Source organism: Kryptolebias marmoratus, linkage group LG22, assembly GCF_001649575.2.
Source record: "Kryptolebias marmoratus isolate JLee-2015 linkage group LG22, ASM164957v2, whole genome shotgun sequence".
NCBI classification, from domain to species: Eukaryota; Metazoa; Chordata; class Actinopteri; order Cyprinodontiformes; family Rivulidae; genus Kryptolebias; species Kryptolebias marmoratus.
In genome coordinates this window covers 26,477,343-26,487,631 of record NC_051451.1, presented here as the reverse complement: position 1 = coordinate 26,487,631, position 10,289 = coordinate 26,477,343, and the positions used below count along the sequence as shown (strand labels likewise).

At 43.1% G+C, this 10,289-nt stretch overlaps 1 protein-coding gene across 2 annotated transcripts; it reads right to left on the bottom strand.

Moving 5' to 3' along the window:
• Positions 1–280: 280 nt before the first annotated feature.
• On the bottom strand, positions 281–6,624 carry npas4l (neuronal PAS domain protein 4 like). 2 transcript variants are annotated; one of them, XM_017424248.3, is made up of 8 exons: positions 6,238–6,624; positions 4,545–4,690; positions 4,360–4,459; positions 3,960–4,215; positions 3,767–3,876; positions 3,213–3,348; positions 1,973–3,132; positions 281–1,888 (listed from the first exon to the last, which is right to left on the bottom strand). In XM_017424248.3, the coding sequence occupies exons 1-8, from the start codon at positions 6,413–6,415 to the stop codon at positions 1,860–1,862; spliced, it is 2,115 nt and encodes a 704-aa protein (XP_017279737.2). In that variant the 5' UTR covers positions 6,416–6,624; the 3' UTR covers positions 281–1,859. The 2 variants fall into 2 exon arrangements, with proteins under 2 accessions (XP_017279737.2, XP_024863405.1); XM_025007637.2 differs by lacking the exon at positions 6,238–6,624 and adding an exon at positions 5,446–5,594.
• Positions 6,625–10,289: the final 3,665 nt, after the last annotated feature.

Sequence of the window (10,289 nt, the reverse complement as noted above, 5' to 3'; positions counted from 1 at the left end):
AGTCGCATCATCAAGAGAAAATTTATGTAAAATAATAAATACACAGTAGATCATTTTGGTGTAGTTAGGACTTTTAAGATCTCAGGAGTGTTTAGATCCTTGTTTTGGTTTTGATCTTTTGGTTTCTTTTCATCAGTTTCCATAAAGCCTCAAACAGCAGCTGGTAAACATACTGGAAGCAGAACAAATAAGAACTTTCTCACAGAAATTAGTTCAAAGAGGTAAGACTTTAATTACAATTAATTGTTTGAAAGAAAGGAATCATAAGGCTTGGTTCGTTTTTCATTTGATTTATTTACATTTAAAAGACTTGAAGTAAATTTTGAACATTCAAACATACAGAGATTTAGTACCATCCAGGGTAAAGCAAAAGACTCATACTGTGGCTGAAAACAACAATATCAGATTTAAAGTTGATCCAAAATCAAATAAATACAATTAAAGAATATAAGTCCAACTTGGATTCATCTGTACCACTGAGGTAGGTGTTGCTTTTACAATCATTTCCTGTCTTGCAGCTGGTTTACTGAAGTTGTATTTAAGGTTCTTTTTTACCCTTTTGTCCAGTTTCAAAGCAATTCAAAGAGGAAAAAAACAAACCCCCCAGAAATTTTCTTTAAAAGTTTTAAGGCACCAAAAACCACACAAGAACTGATGATTATTTTAAAGCTCATCCGTTTAGAAGCGTCTTGTTTTATAAAAGATTCTTGTAGACAGTGACATCGGTAAAGTGCTCATTAGTAAACTGTGGTCACTTAGAAGAAAAATATACTTCGACTTTATTGTGTAGCTCTTGGAAAACATTTTATTTTTTTAACAAAGTACCTTATTCTTTATGTGGCTGCATTTTGAGAAGGCATTTTTTGAAAATTACGACTTATTTTTTATGTGCATGGCTTGCAAAACTGTATTCTTGGCCACGTCTGTCCACCTGTTCAAGGTTTAATCTGCTGCAGTTCACTTCTGAAATGAAGACAGGCAGATTTGGACCAGTTTTATGATAATTATTACAAGCCCGATTCTGACAAAGTTGGGATGTTGTGTAAAATGTAAATAAAACCAAAACGATATGATTTAAAAAAATCTCATAGACCCATATTTTCTTCACAATTGAAATTGGCACTAATAAGAAGAAGCCAGATGTGAACAGATGTGTCTCCTCTGGACCAAAGAGGAGAACTGTTCTGCGGTCAGCCTGCCTCTCTGATGGTATGGGGGTGCATTAGTGGTTTTAGACTGTTTAACAGACAGAATGGGACAGCCTCAGGTCCAGATGTTTACAGACGGATGGAGATGCTGCACAGAGGGAAACATCTGGATCAACTTTTTGAGATGAGTTGCTACCAAATTCTTTTGAAAATGGAACAATTATCTAGCTTCAACATTTGCCATGTTTACTATGTTCCTCGGTGAATAAAATACGGTTTTATGAGATTTGCAGATCGTTGCATTCTTTTTTTATTTACATTTTACACAAACTCACAACATCTTTGAAATTGGGGTTGTATTTATCAGTGTGGTTTTTAGACCAGAAGAGAGTTCCCGTTCAGTTGTCAAAATACAGCTTTAGGACCCTTGATACAGGTTCGAGACACCAGCATCAACTCTGTGACTATTCCAAATATTTTGAACACGTTCAAAGTTTGCACGAGAGGACGGCAAACCTCTGCAACTCGAGCGAGGAAATTCAGAATCCCCGCGAACATCGTGAAACATTCTGGAGGCTTTCAGTTTGCCAACTTGTCAATACTACCTTAAAGATGGCCCATTTTGCTCTCACGCTTCCTTGAATCCAGTGTAGGAAGATTGTCCTGACAATATGTCATACGAGTGGTCGAACAGTAAGTCACAGACTTATTTCAATACAAGGTTTCTTCAGCAAGTCCGTCTGAAAGGACACAGAAGAATGAGTGAATGTTAAAACTAACAGCTTGTTATTATTATACATGAAAGCAGTTCCTGAAGAGGTTACCTTGCTGGAGGCGACTCTGCATGCAGTGGTTGAGTTGATGCAACCCAGTGTTCAGGTTATGGTGTCCCAGCTGCAAGCTGAAGGGATCCATGGAGATACCACCCGGGCAGAACTGCTCCTCAGGCAGGGAGTCGTCTTCAAACAGGTCCAGGAGTTCCTGCTCCGACTGATGGGATCTGCTCATTAAACCAGGCTGATGGCTGTAGGGAACGATGCTCGGGCTGTTTTTTCTCGTGTCCATGCTCAGATCTTTAAGAAGGCTCTCGAACATGGAGTCGTGTCCACTGAGCGGCTCATGGTCCTGGTGCCAGTCACAAGCAGCTGGTTGGAGCAGATTCAGGGTGTGGTGCAGGTCAAAGCTGCTGGCCAGGGAGGAGATCTGCTGGGCCAGAATGCTGATCTCCTCCTGCTCCCTCTCGCTGTAATGGTTCGTCGAAACAGGAGACTGGAGCGGCGTGAGCAGACTGGAGTGCATGAGAAGCTCTTGATGGGGAACGTGTTGCAGTTGGACGAGACCGCCCCCTTGTGGCTGCTCGAGAAGATCGAAGTCCTCTGGGTGCAGAGAGACACCCTCCACTGGAACCTCATACATTTCCGACACAGAAAGACAATCTGGAACCAATCGAGCTTCTGAGGAACAAGGTGGAAAATCAAAGTGCAGAGGTGAGGAGGGGAGCGGAGAGCTGGGAGGGGGCGAGTCATTGAAGGCTTGTTCTGTGGTTCTGGGGAGGGAGTCGACAGGTGGTTGGTGGCAGGTGAGCCCTGCGGCTGGATAGGAGTAATAAGAGGGAGATGCTTCAGGAGATGACATGTGTTTATGCACGTCTACCAGGAGCTCCTCCTGCGGTGGAGAGAAGCTGGAGGAGGTGGGGCTGTAGGGAGGGGTGAAGAGATCAGGGCTACCACCCAAAGGAGCAGGGGAGCTGTCATCCTGGGAGGGGGTGCACAGCACACAGTAAAAGTCCTGCTCAGACTCCCTCCTTGTTCCGGCGCCTGGCTCTTCACTACAACTGTTGAACGTCCGCTGCCGTTTGCAACCTTTAGCAGCGTAGCTCGGACTCTGAGACGCCTGCTGAGCAAAGCCTGGATAATTTGACCCGGGTGACGGCTTGAAGGCGCTGCTGCTGATCTTCTTCTGCAGAAATCTGGCCTCGGTTTCACTGCAACATCACAAAAATGTGTTAGGAAAGCTTCGAAGCCAAGTGTGTCGGCTCAGGTTTGGTGAAAATGTTCATCATACCTGATGATGAAGTTGGTGCACCTGATGCTCTGACACTCGCAGTCGTTGTTAGCTTGAATATAGATCCAGGTCCAGGACAGATCCCTGCGCTGGAGCCTCAAAACCATCTCCACCTGGAAGCCCTCATCTGCCTGTACTGGACAAATAATAAAATAACTTTCAGTTATTCTGGACTCAGAAAGGTGGAGCAAAAGTGTTAGCAAAATATCTTTCAACACAGCTAATCAGCATCAGCCAACACAGAAAAGGCCAAAACTTTGTCAATTTTACAAAATTCTGAGCTGAAATCTGATCTTATAGAAGCTGAGAGTCATTCACAACACGTATCACATAACGTTATTTTCAAGGTTTTAAAGAAAACGGCTACAACTTCGTCATTTCTCAACTGAAGCTGATCTCAGTCTGCTCTGGCATGAAAGGTGGCGGGTGATATGCATTCCTTTGTGGAATGCTAGGCCTTTAATTTTGTTGATGAAAAGTAATTTCTGGATGACTCAGCATCTTAAAGTTCAAGCGCTCATTGTGAGCTGAATAAATGTGGTTTGTGCTCTTACCTAAACTCCTGTGAGAATCCGCAGCCAGTGACAAATCTTCAGGATGAACCAGACTGTACCAAGACCTGCCGGTCAGTTCCTCCGACGAATACCCCAAGAGGAATAAAACGCTGAAAAGAAACCCGTCCAAACGTCAGTAAACGTAATGAGGTCGTTCTGTTTCTATCTGCTGACAGATGAAGTGTGAGTTTACCTTTCTGAGATCTGAGTGAAGCTCATATCCAGTCCATGTACGCTGCTGAAGCTCAGACAGAAATTAGAGGTGCTGCTCGCCAGGCGATTTACCGTGGGGCTGCAGAGGGCCACGAACAGAGGCTCGGGGCTGCGAGAGGCTGCTGGGGAGGACCGAATGAAGAACTGGAAGCTCCCTCTGACCAGCATGGAGCAGCAGCTTCTGTGTTGCAACTTAAAAGCCTTGGAGGTCTGCATGCAACACACGAAGCTCCTCTCTGAAGAAAGAAAAACAGCAGTTTGCTCTTTAAGTAACGCTGGAGTTCGAATACACAGGTTTTACAGTTTACTCTTCCTGTCTGCACCACATTCTTATTATATGTGACAGAAGAAATCCAGCTAACGCTAACTGCTAACTTTACCTGCCGACGAGTTGTTTTCAAAATCCAGATTTGTTCGAACAACATCCAGATCGGAGCGCTCCACCAAGTCATACAAAGTGTCTCCTTGCAGCACATCTACCTGGAACATTAGCAGATTTTTTTGCATGAGCAAGCTCAGTTTCCTGCAGCAACACTTAAATATATGCTGCAATCACAAAACTCACCATGGAGAGGCCAAGATATTCAGCCACGTTTTCAGACACGTAGACCAGCCTGCCCTGAGCTGTGGAGACGAGGATGAAGCCGTGCAGCGCTTCAAGAAAGGCCTCATACGACACACAGCAGTCAGATCCTTCCCCCGCCTGGAGCCCTTATGAATAAAAGGAGTTGAAGCTTTATTTCCTGTTTGCATCTCTGCAGGTTGTTGCTTCTGTTGCTTTTTGATCGGTTCTTAAATAACTTCTCACTGAGCCCGACAGCAGCGCAGTGCAACTGCAAATTAAAGACGTGCGTCTCAATAAATTAGAATATCATCCAAAAAGTTCATTTATTTCAGTAATTCAATTCAAAAAAAGTGAAACTCATATGTTATAAAGACTCATTCCACACAGTGTGAGCCTTTATTTCTGTTCATTCTGATGATATGGCTTACAGCTAATGAAAACCATAAATTAAATTCCTCAGAAAGTTAGACTTTTATCTAAAACTGACAAGAAGAGCTGTGGCTGGCTTCGATCCAGTCTTCCTGTCAAACCTCTCCTGAACCAGAGATGACATCAGAAGTGTCTCATATCTGAGCTAAAGACAAAAAGGACCAAACTGTTGCTCAGTTGGTCCAACAACAAGGTTCCAGAGTCTGGAGCAGGGGTTTGCAACTTTTACGATTCAAGAGCCATTTTTAACAACTCTCCTACTAAATATCATTTGCATTGAGCCACAAAATCTACCTAAATGTTCAATATCACTCAGGTTTGTGTTGTTTTTGGTCAAAGTTACAAGGAGCCACTTCCGTGGGTCTGAAGGGCCATGTGTTGGTCCAGAGCCGCAGGTTGTAGAACCCTGGAGAGAATCCAAGCTGCTGGAGGAGAAGCTTCCAGTCAGTGATGTTCTGGTGAAACATGTTACCTGAAGGAGTGCTTCACTGGGTTTTATCAGCGCAGTTGTCTACCTGGACATCTCAGAGCTCTTCTTGTAGCACAGAGATGTCCAATCCTGGTCCTGGAGGGCCACTATCCTGCAGGTTTTAGATGTTTATCTGCTCTTTAGCAGGTTTTCAAGCTCTGCAGAAGCCTGTTAATCACTCAGTCATTCAAATCAGGTGTGTCAAAGCAGAGAAACGCCTAAAACCTGCAGGATGGTGGCCCTCCAGGACCAGGATTGGACACCACTGATGTAGCAGAAGAAATTGTCACCTAAAGTCCCAACACCTGGTTTAAAGAGCCCCTGGTATCGCTGAGCTCCACTGGCAGCAAACTGGTCTGACCTAAACCCCACAGAGGATCTGTTTTTCCCAAGAGGAAGATGAGAGACTAAACCCAACAATGCAGATGAGCTGAAGGCCACGATCACAGGAACATGAGCTTCCAGAACACCTCAGCAGGCTGATGGGCTCCACATTCATGCAGAACCTTGCACAGTACGTGGACACTGTTCACCAGAACAGAACTTCTGGATTAAAAATCCTTTCTTCAACTAACTTGTTTCATGAGACCATTAAAGAAAGAAAGACATATGGTCTTTCTTTAGCTGCCATCAAAATGACTAAAAATAAATGCTTGAAAGATGCAGCGTTGTTCTAGATGTTTGAGTTCTACCTTTTGAATAGAATTACAGAAATAAGCCAACTTTTCGATGATAACCTAACGTGTTGAGATGCATCTGTAGAAGAATGACAGGAAATGAAGTTTGAAAGCCTACCCTGGAAGAGGACGGACTTCCGGATGTACGTGCAGATGGCAGCCATGGAGTGAAGGTAGGACAGGCGCTCCTGGTCCTCCTGGCAGATGGGAAGCAGAGCTCGCATGTTCCTGATCTCGTGGTTGATGTGGTCTCTGCGAGCTTTGGAGGCTCCTTTGGTGGATCTGTGGGAGACCATGATCGCTGGGGTCAGAGGTGGGAGAAACGCAGACGAGAGGAAACCTACAGCAACGCTCGCTCCCCTTTCATGCCCGAAGTGTTCAAAAATAAATGATTAAAAGCAAGAAGAGAAGGCCTGAACTGAGCCACTCTAGTTTGGGTTCCTATGGAAACAGCTGATGCGAGCGCCGGTCGTGCTCAGAGCAGAGATGTGGGCTCTCGATACAACAGGTCTGCATGATCCGTATCTGTGTGGACCCATGGAGAGCCGAGGGGTTTTATAGCTGCCAGAGCTTCAGCGTGGGCGTCACACACTCACACAGGGAAAAAAAAGAAAAGAGGCTGGGCTTGTCCTGCTCCCTTTACTGCCTGATAAAGAGGGGCTCCCCCACGTCACACAACACAGACACCCCCACAGAAGAAAAACACTCAACATTCATTCATCAAGGTCCTTTTAATTTGAAAGAGTGTGCTGTGTGAAATTAAAGGTCTAGGATTCCTGGCAGCTTCCAGGTCATAACGACGGAGACGTTTTGGTCAAACCTTGATATTTCAAAATGTCACACTCAGAATGACTCTCAGCTACTACCACGTTAAATTTTAGCTCAATATCTGTACAATTTACTGAGTTATACCTATTATTATGTTGGCCAATGTCAATTAGCTGTGGTGGCCATCTGATATCAGATCGATTCTAAATCTTAATCAGTTGTAGATGTATATCAAATGATTATTTTCTTTAAGTTTCATTAAAATCCATCCAATGTTTCAAGAGATTTTTTGCTAACAGACAAACAGGGCTGGGTTTAAGAATCAAAGCTGAAATTTTAATTAAAAGATCTTGAGCAAGGAGGAGCGCTTGAAGTATGTGTTGTAAATAACTCTCAGCTAAAACTAGACAAAATGTTGGCTCAATAATTGTAAAATTGACTGAATTATAGCCATTTTGTGTTTTCTAAGGCCAGATATCTGTGGCATCCATCTTGAATTGGATTGGCTCCAAAAGTTTATCAGTTATAGAGGCACATCAAATTATTATTTCCTACAAGTTTCATTAAAATTCATGAGATATTCTGCTAACAGACAGAACTGACTTCAACAAGTTAATGGCAAAATTTTCAACTAATATCTTGCGCAATCTTTGAACGTTCAAAATATATGTTGGGGATCAGTCTCGGCTACAACCACACAAAAATGTAGGTCAATATCTATAAAACTGATTGCGTTACAGCCATTTTTGTGTTTTTTAAGTTCAGTTGTCTGTAGCAGCCATCTTGAAACGGGCTGCGTCCACACGGTAATGAGTTGTAGATTTTTATCCAGTGATTACTTCCTGGAAGTTTCATTTAGATCCGCACGCTGGTTCGTGAGATATTTTGCTAACAGAGCAGTTGTAACCCGGCGCGGACGGAGCCGCCACTGACCTGAACCTCCTGCACAGCGAGCTCCGGGGATCCTCGCGCTGGTGGAGAGGTGCGCACGGGGAGCTCACGTGACAGGTTCTGCAGGAGTTGCACCAAATAGTCATTTTGAATCCGCTGTTGGCACCTTAAGAAAAAAAAAAAAACATATGGATTCAGAGGAATCATTAAAAATGAACTTTTTAGTTTTCTTCTCCTTAAAAAAACACCGAACTGTAAGTGAGCCGGGAGGGAATGGGTCAGAAGTTCTGGTACCTTCTCAGGCTCCAGTCTGGGCTCCGAGTGGAGCCACTGGATGCTGCGCCTCCTTTTTAAAGCCTGAGCGCTTCCTCCTCCTCATCATCATCATCATCCTCCTCATCCTCCTGCTGCTGTGGCGGAGAAGGAAACCCCATCATGGATCATCTCGGTGTGAAGCCGTCATGAACCACCGGAGAGGATTATATTTAGTTCAACTCAACCTAAAAATAAGCCGCCTGACTGGAGGAGTCGCTCTTCAGCAAACTATGATCTCAGATGATTTAAAAATCAAAGATGGGATATTTTAGGAGCTCTGTGTTGGTCTTTTTGCTGAGAGTTAAAAAAATAAATAAATAAAACCAGTTTCAACTGTTCAACTGTTCTTCATGAGCAGATGGAGTTAAATCTGAATTTAACAAAAAAAACATCACATTTTCTGTAGCTGCTGAAATCAGCTGAAAAACTGAAACTAAAAGAAGCAAAACTTCAGCTTAAAGCAACAAAACAAGACTACCTAAAAGCTCTTAGAAGAAACAGTTAAAGCTAAAAGCAGCAAAAGGCTAAATTGAAGCTTAAAGTAGCATCAAGTTGGCGAAAAGTTGGAAAGCAGCAGCTAAAAGTAGAACAAGAACGGCTAAAAGTAACAAAAAGCTAGATTGAAGCTAAAGGTAGCAAAAGGCTGGCTAACAGCAGCTAAAAGCAGCCAAAGAAGCTGAAGCAGAATTTAAAAAGGATGTTTTTGAAACAACTGCTGAGAATTCAGTGTATTTTTGAAAAGTATAAAAGTTGCCATATTGCAAAATGTCACACCAAGAATGACTCTCAGCTACTACCACATTAAAGTTTAGCTCAATATCTGTGCAATTTACAGAGTTATACTTATTATTATGATGGCTAATGTCAATTAGCTGTGGCGAAAGTTTCTGAAAGTTTCATTAAAATCCATCCATCCAATGGTTCATGAGATGTTTTGCTAACAAGCAAACGAGGCTGGCTTTAATATTTCATGCTGAAATTTTAATTAAAAGATCATGTAGTGACTTTTTTACAACCAAAAGTCACAGCAGCCATCTCCTGAATCAGCCGAACGTTTCTGATATGTGAACGGCTAAAACACGCAGGAGGACTTACTCTGCAAAAACTGTGCAGGAAAAACAAAATCAAACACTGTAACAGTAAATCTGTATTAAATAAATATAAAATAGGAGGGATTGAAAATGATGAGGAGCAGCCTGTGGAGTCTGTCAGTCAGATATCAGCCGAACTGCTTCATCTCTGGGAGTTCGTCTTCTGAAGGTTTCAGCTGCGATTATTAGTCACCAAATTAAAGCCCTGCTGGAGGAGAATTAAGCAACAGGTCTGCAATCATGACGCAGCGAGGCTGAGCTTCAAACCTTCAGCAGATGATTAGATTATGGGATCATAAAATGACTTAACTCCTTCTAGAAACTAAGCATTATATAAAAAGCTGCCGCTCATCCTCGATGACTTATAACTAATTGTGTGCATGGAAAACTACTGATTTCTTGTTTGTTTTTTAGTGTTTGATGAGAACTTCTGCTTTTTTTCACAAGTATTTATCAGGACAGGCGAGAGGGGATGTTTTTGCCTGTTTGTTTGCAGCATTAGCAAAATATCTCATGAACCACTGGATGCTTTTTAATGGAATTAATTATTGGCTCAATTTAAGATGGCTGCCACAGCTAACTGTAGGCAACACGTCAGTGAACTTTCCAGATATTGAGCTCAAATTTGGCCTGGTAGTAGCTGAGAGTCGTCCCCAACATATAATCTGAGCACTAACAGATCAGGCATGATGTTATTTTAAGTTTGACTCAAAAAGTCAGAACATAAGATGATGTAAACTTTAACCCTGGCGTGAAAAGGCGACGGGCGACATGGATTCCTTCAAGGAATTTTAAGCCTTTAATTGTTCTGGATTTGAATCTAAATACTTGTATCCTCTTTGGGGTTTTGCTCCTTCAACACCTCCTTTGGAAAAATCCCCAGATCTGTGTCGTCCACAGCGCCGGGAGCAGAGAACTAGAACTTGAGTGAAGGAACTGGACGAGGACACGGGGAGACAAGACAAAACAAATCACTCAGGACAAATCCTCAGTCTGATTCTCAAGTGCCGCTGGGATCGCCGGGTCCTGGGGGGAAATTAGAGAGTCGTTTGCCCGAGCGTCTCCCTGCATTAGCGCCTGCGTCGTTGGCCGAGGCGGGCTCCGG

What these genes read in the sequence shown, in the direction of transcription:
- npas4l (XM_017424248.3), bottom strand. Translation starts at nt 6,415, where the DNA reads ATGGTCTCCCACAGATCCACCAAAGGAGCCTCCAAAGCTCGCAGAGAC. An exon ending in AATATCTTGGCCTCTCCATG is followed by an intron (nt 4,460 to 4,544) that starts GTGAGTTTTGTG and finishes CTAATGTTCCAG; the next exon opens with GTAGATGTGCTGCAAGGAGA. An exon ending in GCAGAGTCGCCTCCAGCAAG is followed by an intron (nt 1,889 to 1,972) that starts GTAACCTCTTCA and finishes GTGTCCTTTCAG; the next exon opens with ACGGACTTGCTGAAGAAACC.